The sequence below is a fragment of the Salvelinus alpinus genome, chromosome 13, assembly GCF_045679555.1.
Source record: "Salvelinus alpinus chromosome 13, SLU_Salpinus.1, whole genome shotgun sequence".
NCBI lineage: Eukaryota > Metazoa > Chordata > Actinopteri > Salmoniformes > Salmonidae > Salvelinus > Salvelinus alpinus.
The window spans coordinates 14,265,204-14,288,794 of record NC_092098.1 but is presented as its reverse complement, the minus strand read 5'-3'; the positions used below and the strand labels follow the sequence as shown (position 1 = coordinate 14,288,794).

General features: G+C 41.4%; 3 protein-coding genes and 1 pseudogene across 10 annotated transcripts in view; all 4 read left to right on the top strand.

Moving 5' to 3' along the window:
• LOC139537164 (protocadherin gamma-C5-like) overlaps positions 1–23,591 on the top strand; it is a 136,770-nt gene that overhangs the window by 2,544 nt on the left and 110,635 nt on the right. The window contains exon 1 of one of the 8 annotated variants that reach the window (XM_071338141.1): positions 500–3,064. The exons of 2 other annotated variants lie outside the window; for them this stretch is intronic. In XM_071338141.1, the coding sequence (XP_071194242.1) occupies positions 653–3,064 (2,412 nt within the window). In that variant the 5' untranslated portion in view covers positions 500–652. Of the gene's footprint in view, positions 1–499; positions 3,065–17,270; positions 19,826–20,608; positions 23,162–23,591 lie in introns of those variants that run through there. 5 more of the 8 variants (XM_071338163.1, XM_071338151.1, XM_071338171.1 and 2 more) reach the window with 5 other exon arrangements.
• Positions 5,652–8,267, top strand: LOC139537989 (protocadherin beta-16-like). Its single transcript, XM_071339920.1, has 2 exons — positions 5,652–8,098; positions 8,256–8,267. The coding sequence occupies exons 1-2, from the start codon at positions 5,696–5,698 to the stop codon at positions 8,265–8,267; spliced, it is 2,415 nt and encodes an 804-aa protein (XP_071196021.1). The 5' UTR covers positions 5,652–5,695.
• LOC139536757 (protocadherin gamma-A11-like) lies at positions 8,627–11,450 on the top strand (annotated as a pseudogene).
• On the top strand, positions 12,240–14,960 carry LOC139537163 (protocadherin beta-15-like). Its single transcript, XM_071338128.1, has one exon. The coding sequence runs from the start codon at positions 12,394–12,396 to the stop codon at positions 14,944–14,946; it is 2,553 nt and encodes an 850-aa protein (XP_071194229.1). The 5' UTR covers positions 12,240–12,393; the 3' UTR covers positions 14,947–14,960.

Here is a 23,591-nt window from a genome sequence, read left to right as displayed (position 1 = left end):
TGTATGTTGTCATTTAATCTGAGCCCAAAAGCATGATTGCTTTCCTATAAATGTTACTTACATATCTTGCGTTCATTGTTTTTAATTGTGCAAACTGTTGATCGAACTTTTTTACTCTGAACAGCCTTGCAATACCCTCGGTCTATAGCGTACAATTTCAGCATTTCGTTTGAAATTCTTCATAATTGTAGGCCTATTTCCCCCATTATGACTTTGTATCCCTGTTGTTTTCTGTTTGCAGCATGTCTGTATAAATCATGACATCACCATGGGACTTCTTATAGGCTTAAGAGTATGATTATTAGATCAATTCAGCTTCACATATTGTTAATTTGATTATGCATATTACACATTAGCCTACAGCATGGCTTGGCATACGATGTCCTACTCTGGTAATGAAATCGTTCCTTTATTTAGTCAATGTTGATATGTAACACAGCGGGTCGCTGTTGGCTTACAAAAGCAAAAATACACATTGAAACCCACCCACTCCTGCCCCCAATCCGTCGTTATATTTTGTGGCGACTGCTTTCTTGCTTAAAGCCTTTCACGTTGGATACTCTTACCAAGGTAGATGTCATATTTGTAGACGTTTTTGTATATATAGCCTATACTAAGAGGTTTGGGATCATTTGATTAATCTGAAGTTATTATGGAATATAGAAGAGGTTCCATGTTGAGGCGAGGGCGATGGACCACCTTTGTCTTCCTATTATTGACCGTCCATCAGTGTGTCGGGGATATTCGCTATTCCATTGCAGAAGAAATTAAACGAGGTTCTGTGGTTGGGAGATTTTCTCAGGATTTGGGCATCGATGTAAAAACACTGTCGACCAGAAGACCAAGGATCGAATTCGAAGGTAGTGCACGATACTGCGACATTAACCAGAAGACTGGAGATTTGATTGTGAACGAGCGGATGGACAGAGAGGAGCTGTGCGGACAAAGGCCGTCGTGTGCTTTGCATTTTGACTTCTTTTTGGAAAACCCTCTAGAGTTGCACCGTGTCACACTTGACATCCAAGATGTTAACGACAACTTCCCAACATTTCCCAATGAAGTAATCAAATTAGAGATCAGAGAATCGGCCAATAAAGGAGAGCGATTTTCCATTGACGAGGCCCTCGACACAGATACGGGAGTCAATTCAGTTCAGGGTTATAGTCTATCGGCAAATGAACATTTCACCTTGTCTGTTCACACAAGTGCTGATACGGGTAAATATGCAGAGATCGTACTAGAGCATGAACTAGACCGCGAAAAACAGGACGAACTATCACTTATTCTGACAGCTTATGATGGCGGAAAGCCACAGAAATCTGGCACAGTAGTTATACAGGTCCGGGTACTAGATGCTAATGATAATGTCCCTGTATTTACGCAGTCTATTTATAAGGTGAGTGTGCCTGAAAACGCTCCATTGGGTACTGCCGTGGTCACTGTCAGTGCCAGCGATGCAGATGAAGGGGCGAATGGAGAGGTTACATATGAATTCAGTCATATTTCTATCAAAACAAAAAATACTTTCTCTATTGATCCAAAAAGTGGAGAGATTAAAATAAAATCAATGATAGATTTTGAAGATACATCGTCCTTTGAGCTGCGAGTTAAAGCTAAAGATGGAGCAGGTCAGGCTGCTTCATGTAAAGTTATTGTTGACGTCGCTGATATTAATGACAACGCCCCAGTCATACTTATTAAGTCATTAAAATCACCATTGCCAGAAAACTCACCAGCCGGTACAGAGGTTGCCTTAATTTATGTACAGGACAGAGATTCTGAGTCCAACAGCAAAGTAAGATGTTCTATTGAGCAGAACACATACTTCAAATTGTCCCCGTCAATCAAAAAACACCTTTCCCTAATAACTGCTGTGGAATTGGATCGTGAGACACAGTCCGAATACAACATCACTCTTATTGCAACCGATGAAGGATATCCTCCACTGTCATCTTTTCAAACGATTACGTTAATTGTTTCTGATGTGAATGACAACCCACCTGTGTTTGAAGAACAATCCTACAGTTCCTATGTGACTGAAAATAACAAGCCTGGCTCCTCTATGTGTTCTGTTACTGCCAGAGACCCAGACTGGAGACAGAACGGCACAGTGGTCTATTCTCTATTGCACAGTGAGATCAACGGTGTTCCGGTGTCCTCATTTCTATCAATTAACGGAGACACGGGGGTGATCCACGCTGTGAGAGCATTTGATTATGAGCAGTTTAGGAGCTTCAAAGTCCACGTTGTAGCCAGAGACAATGGTTCTCCTCCACTCAGCAGTAACGTGACTGTGAGTGTCTTCATAACAGATGAGAATGATAACTCTCCCCAGATACTATACCCTGCTCCAGCAGGGAACTCCTTGATGACTGAGATGGTCCCCAAAGCTGCTCTGGCGGGGTCCCTGGTTTCCAAGGTGATAGCTGTGGATGCTGACTCTGGACAAAACGCGTGGCTTTCATATCTCATCGTGAAATCGACTGATCCGGGACTTTTCACTGTTGGTCTCCACAGTGGAGAGATCACCGCCCAGCGGGACATTTCTGAATCTGACAGTATGAAGCAGAACCTTGTCATATTAATAAAGGACAATGGACAGCCCTCTCTATCTACAAGTTGTGATATGTATTTACTCATATCAGATAACTTGGCTGAAGTTCCAGAACTGAAAGACATGGCTTATGAGGATAGTTCCAAACTAACTTCCTATTTGATCATTGGTCTGGTCTCTGTCTCCACCTTTTTCCTGACATTCATTATTCTCATCCTGGCCGTGAGGTTCTGCCGCAGTAGAAAGCCTAGCATGTTGTTTGATGGAGCAGTCGCCATTCCCAGCGCGTATTTCCCTCCCAACTATGCAGAGGTGGATGGAGCTGGAACTCTGCGCAGTTCTTACAATTATGACGCATACCTGACAACGGGCTCACGCACCAGTGACTTTAAGTTTGTGAGATCTTACAATGACAGCACGCTGCCTGCTGATCAGACACTAACAAGATGTCCAGATACATTATTAGAAGGGAGTATCATCACGCTCAACACTGCAGGAGAGGTGAATGAGGTAAGCCTTCACTCATCTGAGATACCACCTTTTGTACGTGAGTTGTTTCGTTGTGGGAGAATGTGTTATGTATGTGGAAAATACATTCTGTGCCTTAATGGCTTATGCCATCCTATAGAAACAGTAGGTCTATACTCGGTTTAGATGATAACATCTTAGTAAGCTGAAATGTGGAATTTATCCACTCATTGTTTTGTTTGATTGGTTGAGTTTCAAAGGTGCTCGCTGTTCCTTCTCTTCTCTGTGAGGAGTAATTCACTAGGGGTTTGATTTGATGGAAGCAGTTTGCTCCTTGTTTGTTTGGGCTGTGGTTTCCTATAAATAAAACAAGCAACGCAGTTTCGGTTGCTTTTAGTTGAGTATGCCTGTGATGTTTTCTTCACTGATTTTCTGATGGAGTTGACAATAAAGCTTGATGGAGATAGGAAAACATGGTTTAGATTACCCTTGAAAAGGAATCAGGCATTTTATAATAAATGCATTGTATTGTCCTGGAAAGAGTTTTGAATGCCTTTTGAAACTTGATTATATATTGTTAGGATGTGTTTTTAAAATCCCCATTGCCTACTGTTTTTATTGAGGTCGCCTACATTTCAGCACCAGACCAGTGGACAGCGAGGTGACATGTTTTAGTTTACTGAAGTCTAGCTGTCAAAAAGTCAAAGATAGAATGCGAAAGAATTAGCATTATTTTGATGACTAACGAAACATCGATAGTGAAATCGACAGTTTTCACGATGATGGTTGAAATATATTATTATCCAGGAAAAAAAACATGTTGCAACTAGTCTACTAATGGCTTATTGTGTGAATATTTAGGCATATTGTGTACGTTTCTCCTAATAGCGTACCTCATCCATGTCTTCTCATGATCATGTTACGACGAGGTTACTAATGATTTGAAGCCTATATATTTAATGTTTTAATACGGTCGTCTGCGTTTGGAGAATATGATATATTCCAAGAAGGACACATGGAAAACAATATAGGCCTACGAGCATGCTGTTTTTCTGATAGACTCATGATGCCGCTTTCCACCAGCTAAGTACAGTTAACTATATACCTCCACCTACTACGGGGGAGTAGGCTACATACAGCGTGTCGCATTACCATTTTTCACTGAAAAGCGGTTAGACATTGTAATCTTTCTGCCGTTTGGGTATTGACTGTGGAAAATTTGCCATAATTGCTAGTAGACATTGAAGATGGGCTACAAAGGCATTACGGTTTTTGCATTTGCTTTTCGTCTGTCTTTTTGCCTTTCCTTCATACACATCAGCAAAGGAGACGTGAGCTATTCTATACCAGAGCAGGTGAAACGCGGATCTGTGATCGGAAAAATACTCAAGGTTCTGATTTTGGATGATAAGCAATTGGGTGTTATTTTTTAATTTAAATTACACTTCGTTTTTCACAGTTAGAAATACACATTCAAACATAAGAACCTATAGACTACATCGGTTTCCTATTTAAATTTAGTACTGTGTAGGCTTCATTTTTTCCCCGCTGTTCTTAGTAGGCTGCTGTATCGCTGTTATAGCTACACCAATTCTCAAAATCTATCGATTTGTCTTTTTACATCATCATGTAGGTTCAGAATTTCTTTTTTCGATAGTAGTATCATTTAGGTAGAAGCTTGCTCATTGTTTGTCTATGGCATCCTGATTCATATGTTTAACAGGCATTGCAATTGTTATTCATCTTTATGGAAGTCAGGTTGTTGTACTCGCCCAAAGTAATTCTGACATGCAGTAGTCTAAGTGTAATTCTCTTACCCTGTTTAATAGTAACTGAATCGAGGATAATGTTGAATTTTTAAATGGAATCCGTTTAAATATAAGAACTTGACATGGCCATATAGATACGTTATTATTCATTTTTCTAATTTCTCATTTCACAATAAATATATTGGTGTAGATTGAGATTTAAGCCTATTGCGTTTTAGCGTTCTGAAACATCCCCATTGATAATTCAGCAACTCTTGATGTCACCTACGTTTCAGCACCAGGCATGTGGACAGCGACTAAACTTTTTTCCTTCACTTTAATTAACATCAGTTTAAATCCTGCCAAACTCAAATGAAGACGGGAACAATACCACATGTTGGTTTGTTGAGTGAGGACACATTGATAGCTAGTGGAATCCGTGCATTGCATTGGCTTAAAGGAGAAGGTTGCGACCAGTGTTAACTCAATGTTTTTACCTTATGGGACTGTTCTTATTCAAGAAAAGGAGTTCATACATCATACAAGCATTACTTTAAATGTATTTCTGTATATCTATTTATTATTTAACTGAAGTCATAGGCTACATCATCTTTGTATGAAAATACAATTCTAAGATAGAAGACTATTAGATGTACATTGTGTGCTGTTTTTTTAATGACTCAGGATGTCGCTGTTCACCAGCTAAGAAAAGTTAGGCAGCCTACACTTCTCAACCCAATAATAGATTACTCAAAGGGCGGATACAACCTATCGCGCCATTATCACTGAGGAGCAGTCGGCACAATAGGATCTCATGTTCTTCAGTTGGGTAATTTGTCTTTGCCAATATTTGTGGTAGCCCTATATTGCATCTATTTTTTTGCCTTCACCTTGGAATTGGAATATTTTTGTTTGTACATCGAAAATGGGCTACATTGGATTTACAGTTTCAGCTTTTGTCCTCCATCTGGCTTTTGTTCTATCCCAAATACGCATCAGCAATGGCGATATGACCTATTCCATTCCAGAGGAGATGAAACGCGGATCTGTGGTCGGAAATATAGCCAAGGATCTTGGGTTGGATGCTAAGAGACTGTCGGCTCGAAAAGCTCGTTTAGAAGAGGACGGAACTAAACACTTCTGTGACATTAACCTGAATTCGGGAGATCTGGTTGTCGCTGAAAGAATTGATAGGGAGCAGCTTTGCGGTCCGAGGATTTCATGTGGGCTAAAGTATGAAATGGTTCTTGAAAGTCCTTTAGAATTGCATCGCATATCTCTTCAGATTCAGGATGTGAACGATAATTCACCACAGTTTGCAGATGATGTTATCAATTTGGAAATAACGGAATCAGCTGATAAAGGTGAACGTTTCCCCATTAATGAGGCCCACGATGCAGATATAGGTCAGAATGCAGTTCAAAGCTACTCTTTGCAAAGGAATGACCATTTTGTCTTGAATGTTCATACTAATCGAGATGGAGGTAAATACGGTGAGTTAGTGTTAGAAAAGGAGCTGGACCGAGAACAACAGCAGGAGGTGACGTTGTTACTTACGGCTGTTGATGGTGGGACCCCACAGAGATCTGGTACTGTAGTTATACATGTTACTGTGTTGGATGCTAACGATAATATTCCAGTATTTAGCCAGGACGTGTATACGGTCAGTCTACCAGAAAATTCTCCGTTGGGCACCATAGTAGCTACAGTCCGCGCAACTGATGTAGACGAGGGAGCAAATGGCGAGGTAACATATGATCTAGGTCGAATTTCTGATGAGTTGAAGAATTTGTTTCAACTCGATAGTAAAAGTGGGGTTATAAATCTGTCTGGACCGATTGATTATGAGGAGCAGCCCATTTATGAGCTGCGCGTCCTCGCCAAAGATGGTGCAGGTTTGGTGTCATACACAAAAGTACTGATAGATATTACTGACGTAAACGACAACGCACCAGTGATATTAATTAAAACTCTGACCAATCCAATTCCAGAGAATGTGTTACCTGGTACAGAGGTGGGGATTATTAATGTACAGGATAAAGACTCGGAGGGAAATAGACAGGTCCGCTGCTCCATTCAACAAAATGTTCCTTTCAAACTAAACCCCTCAATCAAAAACTACTATTCTCTGGTAACAACGAGTGAACTCGACCGTGAGATAATATCAGATTACAACATAACTATCACTGCCACCGACGAGGGGTCTCCACCTTTATCCTCCTCAAAGATCATTAATTTATCTGTATCAGACGTGAATGACAACCCACCTGTGTTTGACGAACCATCCTACAGCACCTATGTGACTGAAAATAACAAACCTGGCTCCTCTATGTGTTCTGTTACTGCCAGAGACCCAGACTGGAGACAGAACGGTACTGTGGTCTATTCTCTATTGCCTAGTGGTGTCAATGGTGTTCCGGTGTCCTCATTGTTATCCATCAACGGAGACACGGGGGTGATCCATGCTGTGAGAGCATTTGATTATGAGCAGTTTAGGAGCTTCAAAGTCCACGTTGTAGCCAGAGACAATGGTTCTCCTCCACTCAGCCGTAACGTGACAGTGAGTGTCTTCATAACAGATGAGAATGATAACTCTCCCCAGATATTATACCCTGCTCCAGCAGGGAACTCCTTGATGACTGAGATGGTCCCCAAAGCTGCTCTGGCGGGGTCCCTGGTTTCCAAGGTGATAGCTGTGGATGCTGACTCTGGACAAAACGCGTGGCTTTCATATCACATTGTGAAATCAACTGATCCGGGACTTTTCACTATTGGTCTCCACAGCGGAGAGATCACCGCACAGCGGGACATTTCTGAATCTGACAGTATGAAGCAGAACCTTGTTATATCAGTGAAAGATAACGGACAGCCCTCTCTCTCTACAACCTGTGATGTATATTTACTCATATCAGATAACTTGGCTGAAGTTCCAGAACTGAAAGACATGACTTATGAGGATAGTTCCAAACTAACTTCCTATTTGATCATTGCACTGGTCTCTGTCTCCACCTTTTTCCTGACTTTCATTATTCTCATCCTGGCCGTGAGGTTCTGCCGCAGTAGAAAGCCTAGAATGTTGTTTGATGGAGCAGTCGCCATTCCCAGCGCGTATTTCCCTCCCAACTATGCAGAGGTGGATGGAGCTGGAACTCTCCGTAGTTCTTACAATTATGATGCATACCTGACAACGGGCTCACGCACCAGTGACTTCAAGTTTGCCAGATCTTACAATGACAACACGCTGCCTGCTGACCAGACACTGAAGAAGAACCTAAATGAACCTTTTGGAGAAAATATAATCACGTTCAACACCTTGGGGGAGAGCGAGGTGAGATTTCATAGCTTTGACATTTTGATAAACGAAAATGCTTTATTTGTTTATTTAGCCGTTTTGCATAGTCCTTCATATGAAACTATAGGTAGCTAACTGTATTGTGTGTTAGGCTAATATTATTACAACAGTCTTGTCTGCTGTACTCTTTCAGTCATTTGATTAAGTCACATTTTTGATCTCTGATAATCTCTGAGGATGTATTTCTTTTCCCGCCTTCATCCCATTTTAATGTGATTTAGTAAAACACGTAGGTCCGTTTCAGCACCACTTAAAAGACTGCAATAGGTAAAGACGTGGATGATGTTTGAAAGAAACGCTGGATTTTTAAATTACCTTTTTCCCCTTCGAAAACTGTAATGGGTAGAGACGTGAAATATGTTTGAAAGAAATGCCAGATTTTTTCTAGTGATTATATGTGGAATTACTTTATTGGCATGATCTTTTGAAGGCTACATGGACAGACTACTTTGCCCATTGATCATTCGATTGAGATGTTGACTCACGTGGGCTGTAACACAAAAGGGGATTCGTGTTTTTACAATCCTGCATTTTGAAATAGTCTACCTCTGTTGATATGAGGGGTCCCATTATGTATCTTTAAAAACAATTAAACCCGGCATGTTTTCCTATGCGCGGCAGACTCTCCTCCATACAATTGGCGAGAGACACTATTTTCTGCTGTTTTATGAAACTACACGGAGTGTCGCTATTCACCAGCAGTAGCTTTAAAATGAATCTCTCCACCCATACTTGAAATGTCCAGGGAGGGAGGGGACATCATTATTGCAGTGTAAAAGTCTCCTGCTTAACATTTTAACGTGGTGCATTTTGATCTGCTGGTTGTAAACGTTTCTTCGGTTGGATAGCACTGATTTTTACCACACTAATCGGCCTATTTGGAATGAGATGGGTTATCTGAAAATGGAATACAGGAGATTCTCGTTCTCTGCCTCATTGCTCGGCCTGGCTTTGTTTCTTTTCCTGCTGCACACCAGCTATGGAGACGTTACCTATTCTGTTCTGGAGGAGATGAAACGCGGATCTGTTGTCGGAAATATAGCCAAGGATCTGGGACTGGATGCAAAACGACTCATGTATCGGAAAGCTCGTTTAGATGTTCAAGGTAGCAGCAAGCGCTATTGTGAAGTCAATCTGAATACTGGGGATATGGTCATCGCTGAAGTAATAGACAGGGAGCAGCTTTGTGGTAGGAGGATTTCATGCACCTTAAAATACGAGATGGTTCTGGAAAACCCTTTAGAATTACATAACATAATCTTACAGGTACAAGATATTAATGACAATAGCCCACTATTTGGGGAAGATCGCGTTACGTTTGATATCAGAGAGTCAGCCGTTAAAGGCGCTCGATTTTCGGTGAATCCGGCTCATGATGCAGATATAGGACTGAACGCTGTTCAAAGCTACACACTACAAAGGAACGACCATTTTAGCCTGGCTGTTCATACCAACCCAGGTTCTGAAGAGTATGGTGAGCTAGTGTTAGACACAGAGTTAGATCGAGAACAACAACAGGAGGTGACATTAATACTTACTGCGGTTGACGGTGGGACTCCGCAGAGATCTGGTACTGTAGTCATACACGTCACAGTGTTGGATGCGAACGATAATAAACCAGTGTTTAGCGAAAATGTCTATAAGGTCAGTGTACCAGAAAATGCTCCAATAGGTTCATTAGTTGTTACCGTAACAGCCATCGATGCAGACGAGGGGGCAAATGGGGAAGTGACGTACGGATTTGGCCCAATCTCAGAAGAATTAAATAAATTATTTTCTCTTGACCCTAAAACGGGAGACATCAGGATAGCAGGACAGATGGATTTTGAAGAAGAATCAATTCATGAATTGCCTATCAAAGCCAAAGATGGCTCGGGATTGACTTCCTTTGCCAAAATATTCATAGAAATTACAGATGTTAATGACAATGCACCAGTGATATCTCTTAAATCCTTGACCAATCCCATCCCAGAGAACTTGTTACCTGGCAGAGAGGTGGGGATCATTAATGTACAGGATAAAGATTCAGAGGGAAATAGACAGGTCCGCTGCTTCATTCAACAAAATGTTCCGTTCAAACTAAACCCGTCTATCAAAAACTATTATTCTCTGATAACAACTAGTGAATTAGACCGAGAGATCATTTCAGATTACAATATAACTATCACTGCCACCGACGAGGGGTCTCCACCTTTATCATCGTCAAAAACTATTCATTTATCTGTATCAGACGTGAATGACAACCCACCTGTGTTTGAAGAACAATCCTACAGCGCCTATGTGACTGAAAATAACAAACCTGGCTCCTCTATGTGTTCTGTTACTGCCAGAGACCCAGACTGGAGACAGAACGGTACGGTGGTCTATTCTCTATTGCCTAGTGGTGTCAATGGTGTCCCGGTGTCCTCATTTGTATCCATTAACGGAGACACGGGGGTGATCCATGCTGTAAAAGCATTTGATTATGAGCAGTTTAGGAGCTTCAAAGTCCGCGTTGTAGCCAGAGACAATGGTTCTCCTCCACTCAGCAGTAACGTGACTGTGAGTGTCTTCATAACAGATGAGAATGATAACTCTCCCCAGATATTATACCCTGCTCCAGCAGGGAACTCCTTGATGACTGAGATGGTCCCCAAAGCTGCTCTGGCGGGGTCCCTGGTTTACCAAGGTGATAGCTGTGGATGCTGACTCTGGACAAAACGCGTGGCTTTCATATCACATCGTGAAATCGATTGATTCGGGACTTTTCACTATTGGTCTCCACAGTGGAGAGATCAGGGCACAGCGGGACATTTCTGAATCTGACAGTATGAAGCAGAACCTTGTTATATCAGTGAAAGATAACGGACAGCCCTCTCTCTCTACAACCTGTGATGTATATTTACTCATATCAGACAACTTGGCTGAAGTTCCAGAACTGAAAGACATGACTTATGAGGATAGTTCCAAACTAACTTCCTATTTGATCATCGCACTGGTCTCTGTCTCCACCTTTTTCCTGACTTTCATTATTCTCATCCTGGCGGTGAGGTTCTGCCGCAGTAGAAAGCCTAGAATGTTGTTTGATGGAGCAGTCGCCATTCCCAGCGCGTATTTCCCTCCCAACTATGCAGAGGTGGATGGAGCTGGAACTCTGCGCAGTTCTTACAATTATGATGCATACCTGACAACGGGCTCACGCACCAGTGACTTCAAGTTTGCCAGATCTTACAATGACAGCACCCTGCCTGCTGATTTTACACTGAAGAGAAGCCCAACTAAGTTATTGGAAGGGAGTATCATCACTCTCAACACTGCAGGGGAGTCTATTGAGGTAAGACAGAACTAAGAGTAGATACCCCTTTTCATTGTGTGTGAATGCATCGGATGTTATGATATCAGAATTGCTTTCCTAGTGTGTTAGTGGTCTTTTTCTTAATTAACTTGTTCTTTATCCACGTGATTATGAAGGGTTATTTAACGACATCAATATTAGCTTTTTTAATGCCTTTTCACAAGGGATAATCTTTCAATTTCGTTGTTGGTGTGTATACAATTAGGGATGCTTTCCCAATCATGGAGTGTGTTTTCATTTTCCTTCCTGTTGTATCCTCATTGCCTACCACATTTTTCTTTAAGTTCATTGGCTACATTTCCACGTTTCAGCACCTGGTTAGTGGACAGCGACGTAACTATCACTTTACCTAAGAGTATAGTGGAAATACAATTGCTGGGTTTGATCAGTAATATGGATTATGCATCGTTGGATTTTATGTGGACCGTTTATATAACGAATCTATGCGTTGTTGTTGTTATTACTCGGCAATACATGAATAATCAGACAGTGGCAACAGTATGGAAATATTGAATTTACTTTTCCTATCTTCTAATATATGATTACAAAAGGATTTGATTGCGCACAACTATTGGTTTTCCTCTCTTCTCTTGCTAAGCTATATGAAACGTTCTTCCTATTTTTCACAACACAAGGATGGGGGGAAATATCGACCAAGATGATAAATGACGTAGAACTGTTTTGTATTGTGATTGCTGTTTTCTGTAAGAACTCAGGATGTCGCTGTTTACCATAAATAGAATTACAGGCTTTCTCCACCCACCATTGGATTATTCAAAAGAGTAATAGGCTATATTGCATCACTTTCACCGAAGAGCAGTCGGATAACAATCGTTTTGCTATTCCTTTTGAGAGGCTAATATTGTACTCTTACGTTACAGTATCATTTCGACTGGTTTTGAACTCTTATGTTAACACTTGGTTTTAATCATCCAGAATGGGGTACACAGGATTTTCGGTTTTTACCTTTTTGTTCCGTCTGGCTTTTTGTCATTGCCTGATGCGCATCAGCAATGGAGACTTGAGCTATTCAATTCCAGAGGAGATGAAGCGCGGATCTGTGATCGGAAATCTAGTTAAGGATCTGGGGCTGGATGCTAAGAGACTTTCAGGTCGTAAAGCTCGTTTGGATATGGATGGCAGTCGTCAACGTTACTGTGACATTAATGTGAATACTGGAGAATTAATTGTGGCTGAAACAATAGACAGGGAGGAGCTGTGTGGACCGAAGGTTTCTTGTTCTTTAAAATACGAGCTTGTGCTGGAAAAACCTCTGGAATTACATCGTATTAATGTGCAAGTCCAAGATATAAATGACAATTCACCACGGTTTCCCAATGCACGTATTGATCTAGAAATTCAGGAATCTGCTGTCAAAGGCGCAAGATATCCCTTGGATGAACCTCATGACTCTGACATAGGATTAAATGGTATACAAAGCTATTCACTGGAGAGGAATGCCTATTTTATTTTGGACGTTCAAACGAGCTCAGACGGAGGAAAATATGGCGAGTTAGTGTTAGAAAAAGAGCTAGATCGAGAACAACAACAAGAGGTGACGTTGTTACTTACCGCTGTTGATGGTGGGACTCCGCAGAGATCTGGTACTGTAGTTATACACGTTACTGTGTTGGATGCTAACGATAATAAACCTGTGTTTAGCCAGACAGTGTATAAAGTCCGTTTGCCTGAAAATTCTCCAACCGGGACTGTTGTAGTTGCAGTTAGTGCTAGTGATGAAGACGAAGGAGCAAATGGAGAAGTATCATATGAGTTCAATCGCATTTCCGATAAAGCAGCTAAACTGTTTTCCATCGACAAAGAGACTGGCGAGATTAAAGTGCAGGGTCCCATAGATTATGAAGAAAATACAGAATACGAAGTGCGTGTCCAGGCTAAAGATGGGTCTGGCTTAGCTGGCAATGCAAAAGTAATGATAGAAATCACTGACTTAAATGACAACGCACCGGTGATATTGATCAAATCCTTTAACAATCCCATCCCTGAGAATGTGTTACCTGGTACAGAGGTGGGGATCATAAATGTACAAGATGAAGATTCAGAGGGAAATAGACAGGTCCGCTGCTCCATTCAACAAAATGTTCCATTCAAATTAAACCCTTCAATCAAAAACTACTATTCTCTGATAACAACAGGTGAACTGGACCGTGAGATAATATCAGATTATAACTTAACTATCACCGCCACTGACGAGGGGTCTCCACCTTTATCCTCCTCAAAGACTATTCATTTATCTGTGTCAGACGTGAATGACAACCCACCAGTGTTTGAAGAACAATCATACAGCGCCTATGTGACTGAAAATAACACGCCTGGCTCCTCAATATGTTCGGTTACTGCCAGAGACCCAGACTGGAGACAGAACGGTACGGTGGTCTATTCTCTATTGCCTAGTGGTGTCAATGGAGTTCCGGTGTCCTCATTTGTATCCATTAACGGAGACACGGGGGTGATCCATGCTGTGAGAGCATTTGATTATGAGCAGTTTAGGAGCTTCAAAGTCCACGTTGTAGCCAGAGACAATGGTTCTCCTCCACTCAGCAGTAACGTGACAGTGAGTGTCTTCATAACAGATGAGAATGATAACTCTCCCCAGATATTATACCCTGCTCCAGCAGGGAACTCCTTGATGACTGAGATGGTCCCCAAAGCTGCTCTGGCTGGGTCCCTGGTTTCCAAGGTGATAGCTGTGGATGCTGACTCTGGACAGAACGCGTGGCTTTCATATCACATCGTGAAATCGACTGATCCGGGACTTTTCACTATTGGTCTCCACAGCGGAGAGATCAGCGCACAGCGCGACATTTCTGAATCTGACAGTATGAAGCAGAACCTTGTTATATCAGTGAAAGATAACGGACAGCCCTCTCTCTCTACAACCTGTGATGTATATTTACTCATATCAGATAACTTGGCTGAAGTTCCAGAACTGAAAGACATGGCTTATGATGATAGTTCCAAACTAACTTCCTATTTGATCATCGGTCTGGTCTCTGTCTCCACCTTTTTCCTGACGTTCATTATTCTCATCCTGGCCGTGAGGTTCTGCCGCAGTAGAAAGCCTAGAATGTTGTTTGATGGAGCAGTCGCCATTCCCAGCGCGTATTTCCCTCCCAACTATGCAGAGGTGGATGGAGCTGGAACTCTCCGTAGTTCTTACAATTATGACGCATACCTGACAACGGGCTCACGCACCAGTGATTTCAAGTTTGTGAGATCTTACAATGACAGCACGCTGCCTGCTGATCAGACACTGACAAGATGTCCAGATACATTATTAGAAGGGAGTATCATCACGCTCAACACTGCAGGAGAGGCGAATGAGGTAAGCCTTCACTCATCTGAGATACCACCTTTTGTACGTGAGTTGTTTCGTTGTGGGAGAATGTGTTATGTATGTGGAAAATACATTCTGGGCCTTAATGGCTTATGCCATCCTATAGAAACAGTAGGTCTATACTCGGTTTAGATGATAACATCTTAGTAAGCTGAAATGTGGAATTTATCCACTCATTGTTTTGTTTGATTGGTTGAGTTTCAAAGGTGCTCGCTGTTCCGTCTCTTCTCTATGAGGAGTAATTCACTAGGGGTTTGATTTGATGGAAGCAGTTTTCTCCTTGTTTCTTTGGGCTGTGGTTTCCTATAAATAAAACAAGCAATGCAGTTTCTGTTGCTTTTAGTTGAGTATGCTTGTGATGTTTTCTTCACAGATTGTCTAATGGAGTTGACAATAAAGCTTGATGGAGATAGGAAAACATGGTTTAGACTCATTTGAAAAGGAATCAGGCATTTTATAATAAATGGATTGTATTGTCCTGGAAAGAGTTTTGAATGCCTTTTGAAACTTGATTATATATTGTTAGGATGTGTTTTTAAAATCCCCATTGCCTACTGTTTTTATTGAGGTCGCCTACATTTCAGCACCAGACCAGTGGACAGCGAGGTGACATGTTTTAGTTTACTGAAGTCTAGCTGTCAAAAAGTCAAAGATAGAATGCGAAAGAATTAGCATTATTTTGATGACTAACGAAACATCGATAGTGAAATCGACAGTTTTCACGATGATGGTTGAAATATATTATTATCCAGGAAAAAAACATGTTGCAACTAGTCTACTAATGGCTTATTGTGTGAATATTTAGGCATATTGTGTACGTTTCTCCTAATAGCGTACCTCATCCATGTCTTCTCATGATCATGTTACGATGAGGTTACTATTGATTTGAGGCCTATATATTTAATGTTTTAGTAAAGTCGTCTGCGTTTGGAGAATATGATACATTCCAAGAAGGACACATGGAAAAAAATATAGGCCTACGAGCATGCTGTTTTTCTGATAGACTCATGATGTCGCTTTCCATCAGCTAAGTACAGTTAACTATATACCTCCACCTACTACGGGGGAGTGGGCTACATACAGCGTGTCGCATTACCATTTTTCACTGAAAAGCGGTTAGACATTGTAATCTTTCTTCCGTTTGGCTATTGATTGTGGACAATTGGCCATAATTGCTATTAGACATTGAAGATGGGCTACAAAGGCTTTACGTTTTTTGCATTTGCTTTTCGTCTGTCTTTTTGCCTTTCCTTCATACACATCAGCAAAGGAGACGTGAGCTATTCTATACCAGAGCAGGTGAAACGCGGATCTGTGATCGGAAAAATACTCAAGGTTCTGATTTTGGATGATAAGCAATTGGGTGTTATTTTTTAATTTAAATTACACTTCGTTTTTCACAGTTAGAAATACACATTCAAACATAAGAACCTATAGACTACATCGGTTTCCTATTTAAATTTAGTACTGTGTAGGCTTCATTTTTTCCCCGCTGTTCTTAGTAGGCTGCTGTATCGCTGTTATAGCTACACCAATTCTCAAAATCTATCGATTTGTCTTTTTACATCATCATGTAGGTTCAGAATTTCTTTTTTCGATAGTAGTATCATTTAGGTAGAAGCTTGCTCATTGTTTGTCTATGGCATCCTGATTCATATGTTTAACAGGCATTGCAATTGTTATTCATCTTTATGGAAGTCAGGTTGTTGTACTCGCCCAAAGTAATTCTGACATGCAGTAGTCTAAGTGTAATTTCTTACCCTGTTTAATAGTAACTGAATCGAGGATAATGTTGAATTTTTAAATGGAATCCGTTTAAATATAAGAACTTGACATGGCCATATAGATACGTTATTATTCATTTTTCTAATTTCTCATTTCACAATAAATATATTGGTGTAGATTGAGATTTAAGCCTATTGCGTTTTAGCGTTCTGAAACATCCCCATTGATAATTCAGCAACTCTTGATGTCACCTACGTTCAGCACCAGGCATGTGGACAGCGACTAAACTTTTTTCCTTCACTTTAATTAACATCAGTTTAAATCCTGCCAAACTCAAATGAAGACGGGAACAATACCACATGTTGGTTTGTTGAGTGAGGACACATTGATAGCTAGTGGAATCCGTGCATTGCATTGGCTTAAAGGAGAAGGTTGCGACCAGTGTTAACTCAATGTTTTTACCTTATGGGACTGTTCTTATTCAAGAAAAGGAGTTCATACATCATACAAGCATTACTTTAAATGTATTTCTGTATATCTATTTATTATTTAACTGAAGTCATAGGCTACATCATCTTTGTATGAAAATACAATTCTAAGATAGAAGACTATTGATGTACATTGTTGCTGTTTTTTTAATGACTCAGGATGTCGCTGTTCACCAGCTAAGAAAAGTTAGGCAGCCTACACTTCTCAACCCAATAATAGATTACTCAAAGGGCGGATACAACCTATCGCGCCATTATCACTGAGGAGCAGTCGGCACAATAATCTCATGTTTTCAGTTGGGTAATTTGTCTTTGCCAATATTTGTGGTAGCCTATATTGCATCTTTTTTTTGCCTTCACCTTGGAATTGGAATATTTTTGTTTGTACATCGAAAATGGGCTACATTGGATTTACAGTTTCAGCTTTTGTCCTCCATCTGGCTTTTGTTCTATCCCAAATACGCATCAGCAATGGCGATATGACCTATTCCATTCCAGAGGAGATGAAACGCGGATCTGTGGTCGGAAATATAGCCAAGGATCTTGGGTTGGATGCTAAGAGACTGTCGGCTCGAAAAGCTCGTTTAGAAGAGGACGGAACTAAACACTTCTGTGACATTAACCTGAATTCGGGAGATCTGGTTGTCGCTGAAAGAATTGATAGGGAGCAGCTTTGCGGTCCGAGGATTTCATGTGGGCTAAAGTATGAAATGGTTCTTGAAAGTCCTTTAGAATTGCATCGCATATCTCTTCAGATTCAGGATGTGAACGATAATTCACCACAGTTTGCAGATGATGTTATCAATTTGGAAATAACGGAATCAGCTGATAAAGGTGAACGTTTCCCCATTAATGAGGCCCACGATGCAGATATAGGTCAGAATGCAGTTCAAAGCTACTCTTTGCAAAGGAATGACCATTTTGTCTTGAATGTTCATACTAATCGAGATGGAGGTAAATACGGTGAGTTAGTGTTAGAAAAGGAGCTGGACCGAGAACAACAGCAGGAGGTGACGTTGTTACTTACGGCTGTTGATGGTGGGACCCCACAGAGATCTGGTACTGTAGTTATACATGTTACTGTGTTGGATGCTAACGATAATATTCCAGTATTTAGCCAGGACGTGTATACGGTCAGTCTACCAGAAAATTCTCCGTTGGGCACCATAGTAGCTACAGTCCGCGCAACTGATGTAGACGAGGGAGCAAATGGCGAGGTAACATATGATCTAGGTCGAATTTCTGATGAGTTGAAGAATTTGTTTCAACTCGATAGTAAAAGTGGGGTTATAAATCTGTCTGGACCGATTGATTATGAGGAGCAGCCCATTTATGAGCTGCGCGTCCTCGCCAAAGATGGTGCAGGTTTGGTGTCATACACAAAAGTACTGATAGATATTACTGACGTAAACGACAACGCACCAGTGATATTAATTAAAACTCTGACCAATCCAATTCCAGAGAATGTGTTACCTGGTACAGAGGTGGGGATTATTAATGTACAGGATAAAGACTCGGAGGGAAATAGACAGGTCCGCTGCTCCATTCAACAAAATGTTCCTTTCAAACTAAACCCCTCAATCAAAAACTACTATTCTCTGGTAACAACGAGTGAACTCGACCGTGAGATAATATCAGATTACAACATAACTATCACTGCCACCGACGAGGGGTCTCCACCTTTATCCTCCTCAAAGATCATTAATTTATCTGTATCAGACGTGAATGACAACCCACCTGTGTTTGACGAACCATCCTACAGCACCTATGTGACTGAAAATAACAAACCTGGCTCCTCTATGTGTTCTGTTACTGCCAGAGACCCAGACTGGAGACAGAACGGTACTGTGGTCTATTCTCTATTGCCTAGTGGTGTCAATGGTGTTCCGGTGTCCTCATTTCTGTCCATTAACGGAGACACGGGGGTGATCCACGCTGTGAGAGCATTTGATTATGAGCAGTTTAGGAGCTTCAAAGTCCACGTTGTAGCCAGAGACAATGGTTCTCCTCCACTCAGCCGTAACGTGACAGTGAGTGTCTTCATAACAGATGAGAATGATAACTCTCCCCAGATATTATACCCTGCTCCAGCAGGGAACTCCTTGATGACTGAGATGGTCCCCAAAGCTGCTCTGGCGGGGTCCCTGGTTTCCAAGGTGATAGCTGTGGATGCTGACTCTGGACAAAACGCGTGGCTTTCATATCACATTGTGAAATCAACTGATCCGGGACTTTTCACTATTGGTCTCCACAGCGGAGAGATCACCGCACAGCGGGACATTTCTGAATCTGACAGTATGAAGCAGAACCTTGTTATATCAGTGAAAGATAACGGACAGCCCTCTCTCTCTACAACCTGTGATGTATATTTACTCATATCAGATAACTTGGCTGAAGTTCCAGAACTGAAAGACATGACTTATGAGGATAGTTCCAAACTAACTTCCTATTTGATCATTGCACTGGTCTCTGTCTCCACCTTTTTCCTGACTTTCATTATTCTCATCCTGGCCGTGAGGTTCTGCCGCAGTAGAAAGCCTAGAATGTTGTTTGATGGAGCAGTCGCCATTCCCAGCGCGTATTTCCCTCCCAACTATGCAGAGGTGGATGGAGCTGGAACTCTCCGTAGTTCTTACAATTATGATGCATACCTGACAACGGGCTCACGCACCAGTGACTTCAAGTTTGCCAGATCTTACAATGACAACACGCTGCCTGCTGACCAGACACTGAAGAAGAACCTAAATGAACCTTTTGGAGAAAATATAATCACGTTCAACACCTTGGGGGAGAGCGAGGTGAGATTTCATAGCTTTGACATTTTGATAAACGAAAATGCTTTATTTGTTTATTTAGCCGTTTTGCATAGTCCTTCATATGAAACTATAGGTAGCTAACTGTATTGTGTGTTAGGCTAATATTATTACAACAGTCTTGTCTGCTGTACTCTTTCAGTCATTTGATTAAGTCACATTTTTGATCTCTGATAATCTCTGAGGATGTATTTCTTTTCCCGCCTTCATCCCATTTTAATGTGATTTAGTAAAACACGTAGGTCCGTTTCAGCACCACTTAAAAGACTGCAATAGGTAAAGACGTGGATGATGTTTGAAAGAAACGCTGGATTTTTAAATGACCTTTTTCCCCTTCGAAAACTGTAATGGGTAGAGACGTGAAATATGTTTGAAAGAAATGCCAGATTTTTTCTAGTGATTATATGTGGAATTACTTTATTGGCATGATCTTTTGAAGGCTACATGGACAGACTACTTTGCCCATTGATCATTCGATTGAGATGTTGACTCACGTGGGCTGTAACACAAAAGGGGATTCGTGTTTTTACAATCCTGCATTTTGAAATAGTCTACCTCTGTTGATATGAGGGGTCCCATTATGTATCTTTAAAAACAATTAAACCCGGCATGTTTTCCTATGCGCGGCAGACTCTCCTCCATACAATTGGCGAGAGACACTATTTTCTGCTGTTTTATGAAACTACACGGAGTGTCGCTATTCACCAGCAGTAGCTTTAAAATGAATCTCTCCACCCATACTTGAAATGTCCAGGGAGGGAGGGGACATCATTATTGCAGTGTAAAAGTCTCCTGCTTAACATTTTAACGTGGTGCATTTTGATCTGCTGGTTGTAAACGTTTCTTCGGTTGGATAGCACTGATTTTTACCACACTAATCGGCCTATTTGGAATGAGATGGGTTATCTGAAAATGGAATACAGGAGATTCTCGTTCTCTGCCTCATTGCTCGGCCTGGCTTTGTTTCTTTTCCTGCTGCACACCAGCTATGGAGACGTTACCTATTCTGTTCTGGAGGAGATGAAACGCGGATCTGTTGTCGGAAATATAGCCAAGGATCTGGGACTGGATGCAAAACGACTCATGTATCGGAAAGCTCGTTTAGATGTTCAAGGTAGCAGCAAGCGCTATTGTGAAGTCAATCTGAATACTGGGGATATGGTCATCGCTGAAGTAATAGACAGGGAGCAGCTTTGTGGTAGGAGGATTTCATGCACCTTAAAATACGAGATGGTTCTGGAAAACCCTTTAGAATTACATAACATAATTTTACAGGTACAAGATATTAATGACAATAGCCCACTATTTGGGGAAGATCGCGTTACGTTTGAGATCAGAGAATCGGCAGATAAAGGCGCTCGATTTGCGGTCCACCAGGCTCATGATGCAGATATAGGACTGAACGCTGTTCAAAGCTACACACTACAAAGGAACGAGCATTTTAGCCTGGCTGTTCATACCAACCCAGATTCTGAAAAGTATGGTGAGCTAGTGTTAGACACAGAGTTAGATCGAGAACAAAAGCAGGAGGTGACATTAATACTGACTGCGGTTGACGGTGGGACTCCGCAGAGATCTGGTACTGTAGTTATACACGTCACAGTGTTGGATGCGAACGATAATAAACCAGTGTTTAGCGAAAATGTCTATAAGGTCAGTGTACCAGAAAATGCTCCAATAGGTTCATTAGTTGTTACTGTAACAGCCATCGATGCAGACGAGGGGGCAAATGGGGAAGTGACGTACGGATTTGGCCCAATCGCAGAAGAATTAAATAAATTATTTTCTCTTGAACCTAAAACGGGAGACATCAGGATAGTAGGACAGATGGATTTTGAAGAAGAATCAATTCATGAATTGCCTATCAAATCCAAAGATGGCTCGGGATTGACTTCCTTTGCCAAAATATTCATAGAAATTACAGATGTTAATGACAATGCACCAGTGATATCTCTTAAATCCTTGACCAATCCCATCCCAGAGAACTTGTTACCTGGCAGAGAGGTGGGGATCATTAATGTACAGGATAAAGATTCAGAGGGAAATAGACAGGTCCGCTGCTTCATTCAACAAAATGTTCCGTTCAAACTAAACCCGTCTATCAAAAACTATTATTCTCTGATAACAACTAGTGAATTAGACCGAGAGATCATTTCAGATTACAATATAACTATCACTGCCACCGACGAGGGGTCTCCACCTTTATCATCGTCAAAAACTATTCATTTATCTGTATCAGACGTGAATGACAACCCACCTGTGTTTGAAGAACAATCCTACAGCGCCTATGTGACTGAAAATAACAAACCTGGCTCCTCTATGTGTTCTGTTACTGCCAGAGACCCAGACTGGAGACAGAACGGTACGGTGGTCTATTCTCTATTGCCTAGTGGTGTCAATGGTGTCCCGGTGTCCTCATTTGTATCCATTAACGGAGACACGGGGGTGATCCATGCTGTAAAAGCATTTGATTATGAGCAGTTTAGGAGCTTCAAAGTCCGCGTTGTAGCCAGAGACAATGGTTCTCCTCCACTCAGCAGTAACGTGACTGTGAGTGTCTTCATAACAGATGAGAATGATAACTCTCCCCAGATATTATACCCTGCTCCAGCAGGGAACTCCTTGATGACTGAGATGGTCCCCAAAGCTGCTCTGGCGGGGTCCCTGGTTTCCAAGGTGATAGCTGTGGATGCTGACTCTGGACAAAACGCGTGGCTTTCATATCACATCGTGAAATCGATTGATTCGGGACTTTTCACTATTGGTCTCCACAGTGGAGAGATCAGGGCACAGCGGGACATTTCTGAATCTGACAGTATGAAGCAGAACCTTGTTATATCAGTGAAAGATAACGGACAGCCCTCTCTCTCTACAACCTGTGATGTATATTTACTCATATCAGACAACTTGGCTGAAGTTCCAGAACTGAAAGACATGACTTATGAGGATAGTTCCAAACTAACTTCCTATTTGATCATCGCACTGGTCTCTGTCTCCACCTTTTTCCTGACTTTCATTATTCTCATCCTGGCGGTGAGGTTCTGCCGCAGTAGAAAGCCTAGAATGTTGTTTGATGGAGCAGTCGCCATTCCCAGCGCGTATTTCCCTCCCAACTATGCAGAGGTGGATGGAGCTGGAACTCTGCGCAGTTCTTACAATTATGATGCATACCTGACAACGGGCTCACGCACCAGTGACTTCAAGTTTGCCAGATCTTACAATGACAGCACCCTGCCTGCTGATTTTACACTGAAGAGAAGCCCAACTAAGTTATTGGAAGGGAGTATCATCACTCTCAACACTGCAGGGGAGTCTATTGAGGTAAGACAGAACTAAGAGTAGATACCCCTTTTCATTGTGTGTGAATGCATCGGATGTTATGATATCAGAATTGCTTTCCTAGTGTGTTAGTGGTCTTTTTCTTAATTAACTTGTTCTTTATCCACGTGATTATGAAGGGTTATTTAACGACATCAATATTAGCTTTTTTAATGCCTTTTCACAAGGGATAATCTTTCAATTTCGTTGTTGGTGTGTATACAATTAGGGATGCTTTCCCAATCATGGAGTGTGTTTTCATTTTCCTTCCTGTTGTATCCTCATTGCCTACCACATTTTTCTTTAAGTTCATTGGCTACATTTCCACGTTTCAGCACCTGGTTAGTGGACAGCGACGTAACTATCACTTTACCTAAGAGTATAGTGGAAATACAATTGCTGGGTTTGATCAGTAATATGGATTATGCATCGT

What these genes read in the sequence shown, in the direction of transcription:
- LOC139537989 (XM_071339920.1), top strand. Translation starts at nt 5,696, where the DNA reads ATGGGCTACATTGGATTTACAGTTTCAGCTTTTGTCCTCCATCTGGCT.
- LOC139537163 (XM_071338128.1), top strand. Translation starts at nt 12,394, where the DNA reads ATGGGGTACACAGGATTTTCGGTTTTTACCTTTTTGTTCCGTCTGGCT.